Raw genomic sequence first — 18,469 nt, 5'->3', positions numbered from 1 at the left:
AAGGTAAATAATAATGGGAATATACTTCAGAGATATTTTATTCATAAAACAGTCTAGGGGTATGAATAATTGTGGCCAACATGTTTTGGAGAAAAACATTTATTTCATAATGTGATTTTCCCCCCCACTTTCAATTCTTTTACTTCAATGAAAGGTTAGATTTTTGCCAATTTTTTTAATGAAAGATCAAAAGGATAAACGATGCATATTTATTTTTTACAGCCATTTTTGATCATATTTACCAGGGGTATGATTAATTCTGAGCACGACTGTATATATATATTTTTTTTTTTTTTTTATGTATGTACATTTATAACACTATACTTTGTATTATATTACCTTTTAATCAAATTACTAAAAACTAGTTAACGCTGTTGTGATGGTGTTTCTAAAACAGCTGCTGTGGGAGTGAAGGTAAAAGTAAACATCTTTTTTCTCTTCTGACTGCCGTTATCAATCTTTCTCTATTTGTTTTTTTTTCCTCTTTTTAAAGTTGTGAAAACACTATTGTGGAGTTTTTCTTTTGCTATTTGAGCAAATGAGAGCACAAAAAATATATTTAATGTATTCTCTCATTCACCGCTATAGAATTGTACCAAACTATGACGACTTCCGCTTCTGAGAAACCCGGAAATGTGAAAATGGTAATTTCCTGTATTATATCTGACCAGAAGAGGTCGCCCGCAGCTGAATCATCCATCCATCCATTTTCCAAACCGCTGCTCCAGCGTAATATCATACAGGTATACATTCCTTTTTAACTGATTATTAAATTGTTTAATTAAGGTTTATACATAGTTTCCATGACAGAGTTCAAGATAAATCTTTTCATTACTACTGCAGCTGCCAGTTTGCTAAGTTTTAAATGATAATTAAACAGCAAGCACAAACTTTGCAAAAGAGGCAGCGCTTCCGGCGCTCTCAGTGTCCGAATTCACTCACTCGTTTTCATTCACTCTTTCAAGTGAACTATATTAGTGGACCAATGTAGGGAATAGTGAATGAGGGTATAGGGTGCGATTTCAAACACAGCCCTAGTTTGGCATGGTTATTGATTGCTTTGTTCACCTGTTTCTTGTTCAGTTTGTTTTCTCCTGTGTATTTAAGCCCTCAGTTTAGTTCTACTCACTGTCCAGTATTGTCTTTGTGTTTAAGCCAAAGCTGTTATATTTGTCTACTCCTCATTTTGGATTGTATAATTTGTTTTTGGTTTATTATTAAAGTTATATGGCTATGATTATATCCACCATCTCCTCCTCCTAGGCCTGACAGGTTGTGACAAAATATATACATTTTTAGAAAAATAAATAAATCACACAAAACTGTATTCAGACACATCCCATAATGTTACAAAAATAACACAACAGCACAACCCCGGTTTCAGACGAAGTTTAAGATAGTCCAAGACTAAAATGCATGTTTGAGCTGTTTTAACTGAAAACGACTTGCACACTGAGATATCTTAAAATACATCAGTGCCATTGTTTTGTCTCAAGATGCACACTAATGTTTTTTTCTAAGGCACGTTTATAAAAGCTACTTAAATGTCCTAATTGAACTAAGGCCTAATCCTGCCTTAATCTAAGCCCTGTTTGTGAAACCAGGCCATAATATTTTTTTTAACCACCTGTGGCCAAACATTATTTTATGAAATTTAAGCATCATTTGTTAATTATCATAATGTGAGAATACCAAGTCAGAATACAAATAAGACAAATTCACTTAATGAGGCTGAGTGTGAAGTTTATTCAAGTAATTTTCATTTCATATATAAAATGTGTTGCAGTAATATGAGTATCTGTATATAAATATCTACTTAGAATACACAACTAAAGCATCCCTCTAGCACACAAAAAAAGCACATTTTAGGTAAAACAAAACAACAACAATGTGGATCAACATCTGAAGGTTTCATTTTTATATTTGATCAGTCTGAGAGAATGATGCTTAATGATTAGGGGAATGTGTGGTATCAAACTGTGGCGGATTCTGGAAAAATAACCAACATTTTATCCAGTTTTTAGGAGGAATCCAGCACAATATGACCCTGGACAGTTATAAAAACATTGTTTTTGCATAATAAATTCAAAGCAACAAAACAAAAACGAAAAAATTAATAATGCAATTCACTTTAAAACTGTATTTATGCGTCAGGTTTTTATATTGTATGGCATAGTCAACACAAAAATGCCCTGCTGATTATTGGCTCTCACAAAATTGGAAAGTGGCCCATGACCGCCGTCCATTTATCTGTTCACTTTGTCGCAGGTTTTTTTATCATCAAACTATCATTTCCTATTCCTTGGGATTATTTTGTAGATTCTTAATACCTGAAATAAACCAAAAACATTACAAACACGTTACATTTAACTAGATGCAGTGTCCCTAGTCATTCAAAATACTTAAGGTATACTCACTGCGAAATATGACATCCTGAAACATAAGCGTAGTTTCCGGTGTAACGTACATCACAGCGCACAATATTGTTACTGTAGTCCGACTCTGGCACCTGGTAACTGGGATTTACACTAACCTAAACCAGAAAGGGAAAAAAAGGCTGGAACTCAGGAACAAGATATTTCTTGAATACAGTAACTCTTAATTCAATTAAGGCCATAAACCTTGAGGATGTAGTTTCCAGGTTTCACATCGGTAATATCTATCCATTGGCAGTCGATGTCGGCATTGTAAGTGTCGTAACACCCTGGACTCAGACCCTGGACCAACAACAACAGTATACTTTCAGCACACAGACATGTAAAATGGTAAAGGCATGTTATTTGGGTTGCACTTTATTTTACAGTACGTGCACTTACGTGTACTTACAGCGTTCTTACCTAAGAAATACTGGGTAATATAGGGTAACTATGGGTTACGGTTAGGTTTAAGGGTAGGTTCAGGGTTAGTGCATAGTGTATTATACAGTTATTGTAATCACTATAATAAGTGCATAGTATGTACATGTGGAACAGGACTGTAAAAAAAAAAGTGCTACTGTTATTTGATGTACCTTGAAGTATAATGGAAAAACCAAGATGTATTATTCATACAGCATCATTGTATTTTACAAACCATATCATGCCATCACTGGACCATGGTACTGCTATAGTAAGGTTAAAGAATCGAAAAACGACCTGAAACTGAAGTTGCGATAGTCTTTTCTTCTCTATTATGATGTATATCCATCTTCTCAAAAAAGAAAAAAATTAGGCTTAACTTGATTTCGTCCATGGGGAATTGATTGGATAGTTGGGTTTGCTATTGGTTGATCTCATGTGACTGACAGGTTGCTCCGCCCTCAGAGAAGAGAAGAAATGTCGCTGCAAGAGGGAGGGGAAATTATTTTGATTGAATATTACGAGGGCACATGAATTAAAAAAATAATGATGGATACATTTATAATAAATAATGTTCCATAAAAAATAAGAATGCTCAATTTTGATGTCATGGTGACTATAATGTATTAAGTGTGTTTGCGACATTAACACTTACAAATGGTAGTCAGAATAATTACAAATTGACTTGTATTCTTTATAAACATGGTGATCCCAGAGTGCATTGTAAATCCATCCAAGATGGTGGACAATGCGGTAAAAATAATAACATATCTACTTAAAATCTCTTCAGTGCTAAAAAGTATCACAAAAAATATTTTGATCTTAACAAAAATGGTATATTTTACCCAATATTTATGTTTTATCTATTGTGTATGTTTATTGGAGGAGAGTTGTAAGCTTAGCAACATGCTAACCTCAAAGTCTTTTTAAATCAGTTGTGAGTTGAGTCTGCTGTGCTTTTCATGAGAACTATTTTTTATAATTTATAGACTTGCTACCAAAACTGAGTGCTCCAAATCCATTACATATGAGGTTTCACTTCAGTCATAGAAATATAATATATACATAAATAATGACTTTAAAGTTACCATGATATCAAAATGGATAATTCTTATTTTTCATGGAATATTGCAGTATATATTATAAACATCATTATTTTTCATGTGCCTCATAATCTTTAATCAAAATATCTTCCCCTCCCTCTTGCAGCTCATCTCTTCTCTTCTCTGATGAAGTGTTTACTGGCGTGAGGGCGGAGCAACCTGTCACTCACATGAGATCGACCAATAGCAAACCACAACCATCCAATCAATTCCAGGTGGACAAAATCAATTCCTGCCCCAGATTTTTTCTTGTTCCAGAAACTGAATATATGTCACAATAGTGAAGAAAATCTATCGCAACTTTCGTTTCATGCCGACTTTAATAAATGAGCGTGACCTGAGTGTGGGAGGTGCAGGCGTATCGTCGGTAGTAGCCGTAGTCACAGGACGTGTCCTCAAGACAGAAACTGGCCTTGTGTCCCTCTGCTACTCTTCTCTGAGAAGTGGCGTCCAGCAGGTCATAATGGCTGAACTCGTCCATGCTGTGGTAGTGCCTATAGAGACAGCAAAATATATCAGGTTATCATCATGCATGACTTTCAACTGGTGCATATCAAATTTTGCCTGCCTCTGGGAATCGCATTGATAAGTGGGCTAGTTAATCGACTTAGAATGCCTGCCATTCATTTTCAACGCTTTAATCCTATTGATGAATTTCCTTAACACTGGGACATGTTTCAGATTTTCAGTCAGAGAGGAATGTCATGTGGAGCCTTTCCAGATGGACTTCATGGCCAATGTGTGAGCAAGAATTTACACCACGCCAGAATATGCTTAGTTCACCTCAAATAGTTTCAGTGGAGCCAGTGAAATTGTTAAAAGGACAGTTCACATGATTTACTCTTACTTTTTCATGATGTTTTTTCTTTTCTTTTCAAAAAGAACATTTTAGGACAGTTTTTCATGCGTTTTTCCAAGCAATTACAATAAATGGGGACTTTAGAGCTTCAAAAATGCTGCAAAAGCACCATAAAAGCTTCTTAAGCCATTCAATAGCTTTGTATGAGGAACACACTGAAATTTGAGACTCACTGCTACCAGAACATTAGCTAATGTTTCCATCCATCTATTTGTATGCAAATTTTCTGAGCCAAAGTCCGTCATCAAAATAATGCTTTGGTATATTGACCTCCCAGAAGCATATCACACGATTGCGTTCCCAAACACCAGGCATTCGAACACAAAATAACATATTTGTTGCGTTTCTTCTTCGCTATCTGAGACGTAAGTCATTTATGATGTAGGAAAAAGACAAGTGACTTCCTCGATTGCAGCAACTTCTATTTTTATTACAGGTATGTAGCGCCAATTTCCCAGCAAGAAACGATTCTGTTCTCTTGAACACATGGGTTGAAATGGTACTATATTCGCAAATGTTTTATGCGACATTCCAATTTTACATTTACATTTACATTTACATTTATGCATTTGGCAGACGCTTTTATCCAAAGCGACTTACATTGCGTTAACCTATACATTTATACATAGATATGTGCAATCCCCTGGGATCGAACCCACAACCTTGCGTTGTTAACGCAATGCTCTTACCACTGAGCTACAGGAAAGCCTAACATTTTGCATAGTTGGCCTATAAGCAGGGCCTAAAACTAACTTTAGGATACTTGCCAAGACAGGATTTTTTTGTCCGTTCAAGAGCAAGAAGGAAAGAGAGCTCAATTCAGGATTTGCGTGCTGTCTGAGGCTTTCTGGGAGAGAATGTCCGTTTCGGATGTGAGAGTATTGTGTTCCCTTTCGCGTCTTCTTGCACTTGAATATTTAAATTGGCAATGCTTAAACCTTCGTGACAATGCAGTGCTGGCTTCGGATTGAAACATATTCATAATTCAGATTTGTGAACAAATCTTTCAGACTGTTTTTGTGAACTGGATTACAGTGATTTGTGAATTGATCCAACTCAAAAGAACAATCAATTCAAAAATCAGTCATTGCTACACAAATGGTATCAAGACTAATTAATGGTGTTTTGCATCATATTTGCAGCTTGAAAGCTCCAGTCGCTTCATTGTAATTGTATGGAATAAAGCAACCTGTACATTCTTCAAAATCTTTCTTTTTATGTTTCACAGAATAAAGACTGGTATACAGGGTTTGACTGAGTAAAAGATTAAAAATGGGTCATTTTTTGGTGAATGATTCCTTTAAATCGATCGGGAAAACTGCAGCATAGCCACAAAAAAAACCCCCACACTTAATATAGTCATATTGGATGATTCAATAGCCCCAGTGTAAAGAAAACAGTAAGAAATAAATAAATAACAGGCAAGAAAAGCAGAAAACGATCATATTATGACACGTCAAATAAATGCAAATCAGCCCACAGACTTTACGCCCCATTTATGCGCAAGACCTAAAGTCATTGTATACACTGGAGCTTGTCCAAATGTACGCCGTAGTTGGTGGTGAGACACGGCTTACTTCATGATGAAACTATGCAGTGAGCTATTACTGACTCAACTGAAGTATAAGCAGCAATACCGGGCCTCTGCCAAGTGTTTTCATTTAGACAAGAACACAGACCCTTTTCCTTGTAAAAACAGCACCACCAGCACTAGATTGAGATATCCCTCAGATAAAACACTCAAATCATGATAGAGCCGCAAATGAGCTTCACAATCTTGCTTTTCGCTAAGGAACTCAGTTCACTGCATCATATCTTCTCCCTTTAGAGTTCTTAATAGTGGTCTGTGATGCATTACTTAAAGGAGTAGTTAGTTAAAGGAGTGATAATGGCAGTGGATTGCAACCAACAGATAAAAGCTCAAAATTAGACATTTATTAATATAACTCTGATTGTATTCGTCTGAAAGAAGAATGTCATATACACCTAGAATGGCTTGAGGGTGAGTAAATCATGGGGTAATTTTCATTTTAAAGTGAACTACTCCTTTAAGACACGAGTGAGAAAACTGCAGAAAATTCTGCAAATGGATGGAGCTGTCAGAATCAGACTTACTGATGGCAGCTGTGCCATTCCCAGGTGTAGCGTGGCCTGCTGGGAAGGAAGTCGGAGGTACCTTGGTTCTTGACTCGCTGTGGGAACCTCAGCAACATGCGTGTGTCGTAGTCTCTCACGCTGGACCTGTATGCAGAGCTGCTCAACAAAAACAGCCCAGCGGTTACAGAATATCAGACATTCCTTGAGTTTCTCATATTGTCCTAACAGCTTTCAGAATGTGTTTCTTGGCCCCGTGGCCACATTTCAAGTGCACATGGAACAACTACAGATGCACGTCTCCAAAGAAACACTCCTTTTACTGGACTAGACTATTCTTGTGTGACCCGGTAATGTGTTTCGCAGTCCAGCATGTGATCATTTTTCCATGCAAACAGCTTTATGTGAAGTTTGTTTGCAGAGTTTCTCACTTCCCATCGTGGCAGGACTTTCGTTTAATTTTTTTTCCCCTCTCACAGAGCTGGTTTGAGTTATAGGATGTTCCTACCACATGGGTTTTAAATAGGTTCTCATGACTCATCTGTTACACTCGGAGGAATGCGAGTGTGCTAACTCTCCTTCTCTTACGTTCTTCTGTTTTATTTCAGTAATAATACCTCGCCAAGCAGTTTTCCTCAGCGGCGCATCTGAGATTGTACATCGGAACCCTCTGCACGTAGGCGGACGCTTGAATGTAGTATGGGTCTCCCACGAGATCAGGAAAACCTATGAAACACTGAAATGTTTTATTAAAAGATACAAGAAAATGCACAGAACTATAAACATAACAGCTTAAACCAGCATGGCCACCTGACAAATGCCCAAAAACCCTTTTAACCCAATGCAACCAGACCACCCTGACCAGCAAACCACCATAGCCTGTTTGGTTTTTTTTGCTGCAAAGATGTAATTATTTTAAACTGACACTTTTAACTAAATTAAAAACGCATAATTATGCAATTGAAATAGAGGTGCATCCGATGACATCATGCACTTTTTTTTTTTTTTTTGGAGCAAGCACCAGTGATAGTCATGCCTCACTTGCTGCAAAGACTTCTAAACACTTTTTTAACTTTATAGTTTTCAATATAGCTCCAGTGATAGAGTTTACATTTTAGCCAGCAGATGGTGGACAGATTATGAAGTTTCCGACCTGATTTGAATCCTCAATAATCACACTGTAAAAAATTATATGATCAATTAGTTATGACAACATATGTGTTTACATTGCTTTAACTCATCAAATTTCAGCAATTTTCAACTTGTTTATGTTATGCAATATTCAACTCATTTTTTTAAGTCAGTTAAAAGTAATTTAAGTTGAGATGACTTAAACAGTAGATTGTACTTAAAAATTTAAGGCAGTAACTTTTTGTTTTACAGAGCCTGCAATTTAATTATCAGACAGACAGACAGACAGACAGACAGATAGATAGATAGATAGATAGATAGATAGATAGATAGATAGATAGATAGATAGAGAGAGAGATGGAGACAGATAGATGAGATAGATAGATAGATAGATAGATAGATAGATAGATAGATAGATAGATAGATAGATAGATAGATAGATAGATAGATAGATATGTACCGTGCTGGAAGTATCTTGTGCCATATCCTGGACGCTGTTCAGGACGGGGTCTCTCGTACGTGTCATAATAGTTATAATACGGGTTGTCCGGATCAGTAGACTTGTATGGGTTGTAAGGATCATCTCCGACCATCATTTCATCGTCCCGCGCGGTTCTGTTGGTGTTGGTGCCGTTGACCGATGTTTGCAGCTGATCCGTGTGATTCCTGCGCCCGAGCGATCCTCTGGCGCGCGCTCCATCGCCACCTGATAACCAGCTCGAGGCGCCACCGCGCGCACCGATACCTGACGGCAAACGCGCGGACCCGCGGCTCTGGGAGGCTCGTGAAGGGGAAGATGAAGAAACTGAGCCGTCGGTTCTCGTAGCCGCATCATCATTGCGCACGATGGCTATCGGCCTGGCTTCCGTCTCCTCTTTCTTTCCGTCTCGTTTTAACGGTGGCTGATACTCAGAGCCTTGACTTAATATACTAAAGAGTTTGCCGTTGTGCTGCCATTGTATGGTTTGTCTGAGAGCTGCCGCACCAGTGTTGCCCTGACGCTGAGAATGACCCGTTTGTACAATGCAACTTAATAAACACACATGCGCAAAGGCGTAAATGAAGGTGTCAATTAAACTCGAACTCATTTTTATTTAATTGGATTCTCCAGTTCTTCTGCTTGTCGATGTTCCAGTAACTGAATTGGGGGAACAAGAAACTGTGCTAAGTTGTGCTCTTTCATAAAGCTAGTTTGAAAATAATAATAATAATAATACAAATAATAAATTAAATTAAATAAAGTGAGACTTACATAACGGAAAGATGAGATCTCAGTGCGACCTCCTATTGCTCTGAATTTGGACTAACTGATGCGCAAGTGTAAGAGGGAGGAGGAGCTGATTTTTAAAGTTTCTTGTTATACAAGCTCCGGTAACGGTTCTTATGAAAGCTGCAAAACGTGAGATTCAACATGTTCAAAAATAAGGCGAAAACATGCAAAGAATTTTTTTTTCTTACATCAGTGGAAAAATATTTATTGCAATTTTCCTCGTGCAGTTCATTCCCAATCTTATGCTCACATAAAATGAATTTAAGAAAAAGATGTTCGCGATAATAAAAAAGGAAACACCTTTTAAAAATCTATGTAAAATCATGTGCCATTTAAGTAGGCCTATAGGCCTATTATAGCCTATACCAAATAATGATAGCCTACCATTTTCTAAAAAACAAAACAATACTTTACTTGCTCCTGGAATACATGTAGGCCTAGCTATAAATCATTATTTTCCAACCTATTTTTTCAAAGTTAAAATCATTACTAGGTTACATTATTAGTATGGTTACTCCATTTGACTTAAAAACCCATTTTTATTTTAACAAAAATCTAAATATTTTTAAACAAATGGAATGACCCTGATACAGTCATGTCAGTCTAAATGATCCCTCTTTATTTAAGGTTTTGTTGTCATATAAAATAGCCTACATCAATACATAAATAAATCCAAACTTACACCAAAATATGTTTAAAGACTTTTTAATTATTTTTATTTTTTTAGTTACGTTCATTTCTGACTCTTTATATTTTTGAATACAGTCCAGATGAAAAAAAAAAAAAAAATGAAAAAAAAAACATGAACAAAAGATGTTTGAGGAAAGATTTGGTTTTCATGTTGTGTTGAGACAAATCCCTCTCAGTGTGACTTTTGGATGAACCTTTAAGAGGCATTTCAGAAAAAGAATTCTTGGCACAAATGTCTCCACATGTCATTGTTCTCATAGAATATGGCCTGCAAATAGGCAAAGCATAATTACACTATGTTGTCTGTTCGGGAAGTTGTTGCTTATAAAATCAAATCACTTTCACGAAATCCTTTGATACTTTCTGCCACTTCTCTGAAAAGTGAAAGCAAAGTCATATGAGGGGCCTTCACAGGTTTACGAGGTGCTACTTTAAACATCACGTGTGCTTATAGTTACAATAGGAGCTCCATGTCTTGTTGGAAACTGTTCTACGTTCGTCACATGATGCACTGTGTTTATAACATTCAATCATAAACGCACCTGGGCCACCCACACCTCAACATAGATCCACTCTTTCCTTCAACTGCTCACATTTGACCCAACTACTGCTTTATACTTTCCCATGAGCAATGCATCCTATGGCTTGCATGATTGCAAGTTAGAAGAACTTAATCAATGGTCTTGAAATTCTGTGTCTAGCCTCTTAAACCACTCATACCCAGTGACCAACCACAAGGACCAACAACTGCAGAGCTTCCCAAAGTCTTGTTCCCTGTCTTTTCAGTGGACCAGCAGAGAAAATCCTTTAAATTTAAGGGTTCGTTGAACGTGGATCATACATTACATAGATGATATTTCATTGTGGCCTTCACTCTGAGTCAGTGTAAATGAAAGCTCTGGTAGAAGAGCGACTATATTCATCATCCACGACTGCAGTCAACTTCCATAATGCGGACACTAGAGGGCACATTTTAACTTAAAAGTCTGGTACTCTTCTTGACAGACATGCTAAAGATGTGCTTACAGCAGTAATAGAGGATTATATGATATTTTGTATCCTCAGTTCTGTGAATGTATTTAGGACAACTTGGAGATGCCCAACTTAGTTAAAATAAAGTTATAATAATGCAAATGAAGAAAATCACAACATACCTTTAAGAAATAAGGTAGGAAATGTGGTGACTATATCACAATATAGTCAAAGCCTTGTGATATTTTTTAAATCTTAAAATGTTCCATTTTATTATAATATAAAATGTATAATTTATTAATAATATTAACATTAATAAAAAAAATAAAAAAAAATATTTTGAACAAACAAAAAAAATAAAACATCTTTCCATGCAAACTAACCTGCACAGTTATTTATTTTATTGAACTGGTGATTCATGGCACAGCTGGAAAGCTGCATCGACCAATCAGCATCCAGGAATCTATTTTATGGTCTGCAGCATGTTATGTGTTAAAGCCATGCCATGCAATATGTTCTCCACTTGTGTCATCAAAGTACCCATCAATCACTTGAGTGTTAAGAACTGTATCAGTTAAACGTTTGATTTTTGATGTAGAGAAAATCTATGACACGCACACATGAACTCAAAAATGGGCCTTACATATGAACATTATGACCTCCCTGAACCGCTTGCGTAAGCTGAAACGTGCCAGCAAGGCTAATTTTGCACAAAAGTGGACGTCTGCCCAACATTTCTTGGAGGTACGCGAGTCTTAGCAGTTTGAAAACGCTGCATTTGGTTCTAGAGGTTATGACAAGAATAAAATGAATGTAAAGTACGCTACATGACAATAACACTTTAAAATGCCAACATATTATAAAACAAACCCTAAATTCCTGTCCTCCTCCATGATCTGCTGGCGCATTCAAAGAGATAAATAAAAGTGGTTTTCTTCACAAGGACTCAGGTGGGGTATTCAAAGAATGAAGCTCTAAATATCTGCTCATGTTCCACAAGGCCAGATTTAAACGTTTTAATAAAGCCTTGCGTTCCAGTGCAGCTGCCATGTTTTTGAGAAAGAAAATAGAAAACACTTTGTACTCGTCGTCTCAGAGCCACATGAGCAGAACCAGCTGTACTGGGTCACTTTTTGTTTTTCGTACATCACCCGGTACGTTCAGCGCCTGGGCTTCCCTTTCCTCTGGCAGCGGTCGCTCCTGCTTTCCTCAGACAGTAGAACCACATATGAAAGCAATTAACCTAGTTCCTCAGTCCACGTTGCTTGCTTTCTCTTCAATTGATAGGCTATGCAGTCAAAAGCGTCTGGTGAAAACACAGAGACGGCCAAAAGGTGGTGGTCACAGGTAAAACGCAATGTGAATCATATATCTGTGGGTCACATTAGAGAAATTTCACAGATAAAAAAATGGTCTGTTATCAATAGTAGGCCTATAGCGGCACATGAATCATCGCTCATACAGAGGTCACTTTCTGTTCAACACAGATCATTTGTGTGAGTGTGACCAACTTGAATACGAACGAAATCTGCTTGGAAAACATTTTTGCCCTGAGTGATGGTTAATGTGAACTTACTTTTAATGCCTAGCCTACAGGAGCAACACATGTTTGAATCAAGTCAACAATAAAATATAGAACATGTTTTTTTGGTTTCCAAAAAGTAGCCAAACGGGAGCCAAATAGGCTGCTAAGGGTATGTTTACACGACAAAGATGTACTAAAAACAGAAAAGATTTTCCTTGGCATTTTTCGTGTAACACTGTTCACACGGATCCGCGAAAACGACTAAAAACGTTTGATGGCGTTGTCATTGCGTTATACGCATGTGCATGACGGCACCGTTTTCACAAATTCATGTGTTTTTTTTGTAGTTTACACGAAGAAGTTAAAAGTATTGTTTTCAAAAACGTGCACTTTGAAACACGTTTTCAAAAGTTCGTGTTTTTAGGCCTTCAAAATGCTGTTGTGGCGTAAATGAACGGCCAAAACCCGGAAAAAATGTTTCCGTTTGTAGTTGAAAACTGTGTAGAGTAAACGGCCCCTAACAGGGGGAACATTCTTCTAAGCAGCTAGTTTTCAAAAGGCCTACATTTGAACTGACATTGGGGTCGTTTTCGCGACACAGTTTTCAACTACAAATGGAATTCTTTTTATGCGTTTTGGCCCTTCATTTACATGACAACAGAGTTTTGGGGTCCTGAAAATGCAACCTTTTAAAAGCTAGGTTAAAAAAACAATACCGTTAGCATATCCGTGTAAACAACAAAAATGTGATTTTGTGAAAATGGTGACGGCATGCGCATGCCTTGTTCAGTCTATAGACCTTATGTAGCCCCGCCCCTTTTCAGCGTCTGTATTTTCACAGTGATTTTGCGTGTTTATTAATGAACGGCTCGTTTTAAAATCTTCCCGGTCTACTGACATTTGTTAAGACATCTGCTTTAAACATTACAGTCCTCATGATAACTTTCGTTAACTCTACATTAAGTAAATCCACTTCAAAAGCGAATTACTCCTGGACAGCAATGCCATAGAAATGTACAGAGCGACCGCAAAACGGAAGTTAAAAGACAATATTCTAAAGATGGCGGCGCCCTCGTTTCTCTGGCACATAAGGTCTATAAGCGCGCAGTGTTTCCTTACAAAGTGACATCACCATCTACTGGCCTGGCATGATTAATACAGCGGATTTTAGTCATTTTCGCAGATCCGTGTGAAAAAGGATCGTTTTGAAAACATTGTTATCTGTACACTAAAAACGAAAGGGAAAAACTTTTCCATTTATCAGTACATTTAGTACATCGTTGTCGTGTAAACGTACCCATAAACCCATTAATCGATTTCCTACATTACAGAGGAAGAGGAAGATCTTGCTCTATATATTCCTAATATAATATTAAACAAGAATCAAATACTACCATTAGGGGAACGTTCTGTTCTTCGAAATTAGCACATGAGCAGACTTCATTAACTTATTAAATGTGAGAAAATCAAAAAAAAATTCTAACATTAGACTGCCCATAAATTCCTATAATAAAACCTTTTTAAATAACATAAGTGATCTAATATAACACATCTATACTATTTGTAGACTATCCAAATAAAGTTGTAACTCGACACAGTTTGAAAAAACACACAAAAACAGCAGGTTTCCATTACTCAGAAGCAAGGAGCAAAGCCTTAACTGGTATACACTGGACTACGTGGCACTCGGCACGTGTAGGCTGGACTGGGAGAGAATTCATCGAGAGTGAATAAGGGGAGGAGTCCCTCTCTCCTTTAGAATAGGGAACATCTTCCCATCTCCTTTCTAAACATTTCTGTCATGCCCTTTTGGCCATTTTTGAATTCCCTCATTATAAATCCCACTGAATAGCAGCTGTTTATGAGTAGGAGTAAACCACAATGTTATCATTGGTGGTGACAAAAGAAGAATTCAAAGTTATCCCAGACTTTTGGCTAAACATTTCCACAGAAATTCTTGAAGTCGGGCCTTGTTTGTGTCTTCCCCCCCCCCCCCCTTCTTAATAGGGTGATAATGTAAGTTGTTTGATTGAAAGCAGCAGAAGAAAATAGTGTTTAGTCTGCTAATAATACAAATATGGACAATGGGGACAAAAATATATTGTGAAAGTACATAGGATTAACTAAATAATATAGCCCATATATAGGAACCTATTTTCACAAAACATTCAAAGCAATTGTATTTTCCAAAACAATATTAAAATGTAGCCTATTATCTAAGGGATATAAGTCTCCTGAAAATGAACACATACAGGCCCAATATAAATCCAAATTCAGCTGAAAAGAACTCTTTTAATCGGTATAAAAATATAATAATTATATTATATTACTATAAAAGTTAATAAGTACTTTTGTCAGATGACCTCGTCCTCATCATGATGCATGTTTAATTAATTAAAAAAAAATTTTTTTATAGGAGGTGTGTTTAAATAATGATGCAAGAAAGATATACTGAAAATTACTGCTTTTCCATCACACTAGAAAATATTGCTCCTTTGGGTGTTCAATACAAAAAATGTTAACATAATAATAATTGCAGTGTTCACAGTATACATAATACTGCATGCTATTCCAGACACTGTCACAGTCACTTTTCACTACAGGATGTGGTACTAGCTCCACCTGTTGGCAAAGATCTGTAACTGTAGCACTTCAGTTCATAGCATCTTGTTCATGTTCAATTTTTAAATCACTGATTTTTGAAAACATCTTATATTTGAACATATCTTAAAACCCTTTCTTTGTACTTATGCGAACAAATTAATTTATTCCCTCCGAATCAGTTTAGTCTTCTAACATTTTAGGGATCATACAGGAGTGTTTCAGAAACACAGAACAGGCCTAGTATTATGACAGAAATTAGTTAATACATATTTTGACAGTAAAATTCTTTTTTTTTTTTTTTTTGCAACTGGGCCATTTAGGTCATTCTTATTGTTACAAATACCATATTATGTAACCCTAAACCTATAGGCCCGGTTTCACAGATCGGTCTTAAATTAAGCCAGGATTAGGCCTTAGCTCAATTAGACAAAACAATGGCACTGTTGTATTAAAATATATGTCAGTGCAAGTCACTTTCAGTTAAAACAGCTCAAATGCATTTTTGTCTAGGACTAGCTTAAACCTTATCTGTAAATACCATTAGTCTTGTTAGCTAGTTATATTATGCTGACCCATTCACTAAAATAAGTCATACCAATCCAATGACAAGTATATTTTATCTGAACTGTGTAGTTAAGTAGCCTATCGTGTTTGCATTTTAAAAAGATGCCAATATCAGAAAGTGTGTTCTACTGCAACAATAACGTTTATTTGCAACAAACACGCGTGTGTAAAACACTAAGGACTGCACAGCCCAAAAACACAATAACCGCAGTACAGCAGAGCTTTGAGAGACATGTCAAGCAAAACTTAAAGACACACAAGGAACACTAAACAGTGTGCTTGAGAAAACAATGCTGTAGATGTAATAAGTGTTCGTGCATCAGTCAGTTAAGAAAAAAAGCACAGCGAAATACGTCGCTATACCGACTCCTTCCTCCTCTTTAGAGTCCCATTCAACTCTGCGTATCTCCTTCTGTCCTGCAGTCCAGGGAGATGATGCAGTGTGATCTTATTTGATTGCTGAAGTACAGCATTTTGTCCAGCTAAAGCCAGGACCTCGACCACAAGGAACTACAACACCCCGGTGAAAAACACTGCGCCCTCCACATCGACTGTCTGCCTGGGCTTTCCGTCGCTGAATGTTTGCTGAAAGTGCTTGACGGGAAACACGAGACCAGCACGTGCAGACACCAGATCAGTGACGGCGGAGGCGCGCTTCCTTTTCTTCTTCATCGTCAGGGAGTCTTTAACCAAAACACAGTTTACATAAGTCATTTTGGACATATCCATTTAGTTTCATTACGTGTTTTGTAGACTTGTTACTTTACTTCCATAAACAAAGCAAAGGTCTTTTGCTATGCTGCCCTCCGCAGGACCGGAATAAGTGTGTTCACGCCATGCATGTCTTAATTACCTGGGAAGTTCGTACTTGCTATGGTCTCATCTGGAAGTTTATGCTATAATTTACTTCCAAACCAAAAAGGTGGAAAGTGTCCATAAAGCTATTCAACTTATAGTAACTGGAAGAGAATTAGCATTTGCCTGCTAAATAGGTTCCATATGGAATTTTCACATACACTGCTCTGTAGTCCCGGAACACCGTAACTATATCAGTTGAAGTGATCAATTGGAATGCCCTGCAACGTCATCAAAGAAAGACAACGACGGGGTCGCGCAGATTATATAACATAAATAAATATTGTAATTTACTTTACTTTTAAATTCAAAATCATATAATTGTCCTATATATATATATATATATATATATATATATATATATATATATATATATATATATATACACACACAAAACACTGTAATAAATAATAATTAAAACATTGTATTAGTCTATTAGTTTACATAGACTACTTTAATTGACTATACACGTATTTTAAGGCTGTACAGTAGGCTAACTGTCATTCAATATGAATTTTTTTTTTTTGATTTGGTTAACTATACAAATGTGCACTTAATATGGTCTTAATAATTGTAGAGGTCTCATCTAGTGAGCTTTCTTTCCCACGTACAGCTGCATAGTAAACATTCCAGAGGTAAATAAACTAAAAATAAAAAAATGCAGTGCCTCAGCTGCTTCTCAACACTTTTAATTTGTTTACATATTCATTCAATTGACTATGGAAATGTAACATTCATCACCCTAACCATTCATAAATACTAGTTTGTAATAACAATATTTATGAATCCTCTAATGCATACGTAAACTCAGAGCCGTTTAAAATCTCTTCCAATGACTCTGCTCTATGGTTAGTTCAGAGTGGTGACGCGGTCTGCATGACAGTTGGGTGACTTTCGCTCTCCACTTCCTGTGAAGTGATGTATAGATGTTCCCTTATTCCCTATGCCGTTCGCAGTGCCCTTCGAACTGAACATGTTCGCTCCCTTCGGATTGTAATCTCACTTAAGATGGCGAAAAAACCTGAGAAGTCCACTTCGCAGTCCACTTACGGTCGAATGGAACGCACCACGAGTTTATCTGGACACTTGCCAAAACTCGTTATGAAATCAATGATGCTGTAGCTGTTACACTGCACAACGAAGCTCTTTACATCGTATTTACTGTATAAATTAATACATATTTACTGAACAGTATTTACATTGTGTTTGCATTGTTATTAATTTGGTGAAAGCATTGGTGAGAGTGCAGAAATTGCATTGCAATGTGATCCCATCACTTCATTCACGTGATCAATTGTCAACTGTCTGTCATCTGCTCAATGCTCATCACTGCAACCTTTCATGTGATGGGAATACATCTAAATATAACTATAATCAGCACTTTTCACGATTCGTTAATCTCGATAGCTGTGATAATAAAAACGTAGGCCTAGTAAAAGATTTAGAGAGAGAGAGAATTCCACATGTAATACTAGCTATTTCATATGCAAATATGTCAGCCAATCACAGCAGTGGGCGTTTACACTGAAGTCTCACACAGACACGCCCCTTCAAACAGAGCGTTCAAATCAGAGGCTAAAATCAGGCTAAAAATGCCTTTTATTTCTAAATTATGACAATTTTTTATGTAAAAACATTATAAGGGCACCCCAGGAAACATTATAAAATAATAAAATAAACAGGGCCATGCATAGACATTTTGGGGGCAAGTGCTCAAGTGAAAAAAAGGCACACCCACAGACCATTGGCTGAACGTCTCATGCATATGACACAAAAAAAAATTGGAAGCACTTCAGAAGATTCGTCATCTGATTGGTTGAAATGGATTTTCGGTTCATGGATTTTATTAACCGTGACCCCCTTATCAAAGAAGCAAGCCATTGTGTTTACAGCTGTCACAATCAGCGCTTATCAGGATCAGCTAAATGCTGGATTTTCAAAAGTATGTGAAGTATGTAAAGTTTG

General features: G+C 36.9%; 1 protein-coding gene and 1 long non-coding RNA gene across 2 annotated transcripts; both read right to left on the bottom strand.

Annotated features, from left to right (window-relative positions):
* Positions 1-1,726: 1,726 nt before the first annotated feature.
* Positions 1,727-9,384, bottom strand: loxa (lysyl oxidase a). Its single transcript, XM_082158160.1, has 8 exons — positions 9,277-9,384; positions 8,485-9,162; positions 7,511-7,619; positions 6,915-7,052; positions 4,278-4,434; positions 2,622-2,717; positions 2,418-2,533; positions 1,727-2,330 (listed from the first exon to the last, which is right to left on the bottom strand). The coding sequence occupies exons 2-8, from the start codon at positions 9,110-9,112 to the stop codon at positions 2,324-2,326; spliced, it is 1,251 nt and encodes a 416-aa protein (XP_082014286.1). The 5' UTR covers positions 9,113-9,162; positions 9,277-9,384; the 3' UTR covers positions 1,727-2,323.
* A 6,384-nt stretch (positions 9,385-15,768) lies between these two features.
* On the bottom strand, positions 15,769-16,656 carry LOC309489735. Its single transcript, XR_014202501.1, has 2 exons — positions 16,503-16,656; positions 15,769-16,332 (listed from the first exon to the last, which is right to left on the bottom strand). It is a non-coding gene; the product is annotated as an uncharacterized lncRNA (long non-coding RNA).
* Between the last annotated feature and the right edge of the window lie 1,813 nt (positions 16,657-18,469).

Source organism: Leuciscus leuciscus, assembly GCF_965113295.1.
Source record: "Leuciscus leuciscus genome assembly, chromosome: 24".
Classification (NCBI taxonomy): Eukaryota; Metazoa; Chordata; class Actinopteri; order Cypriniformes; family Leuciscidae; genus Leuciscus; species Leuciscus leuciscus.
This window is presented reverse-complemented; position numbering and strand designations above follow the sequence as displayed.

Coding starts and splice junctions, on each gene's coding strand:
- loxa (XM_082158160.1), bottom strand. CDS start 9,112: ATGAGTTCGAGTTTAATTGACACCTTCATTTACGCCTTTGCGCATGTG. Junction 4,435..6,914: donor GAATGGCACAGCTGCCATCA/GTAAGTCTGATT, acceptor CTGTCTCTATAG/GCACTACCACAGCATGGACG. Junction 2,534..2,621: donor CTGGAAACTACATCCTCAAG/GTTTATGGCCTT, acceptor TTTCTGGTTTAG/GTTAGTGTAAATCCCAGTTA.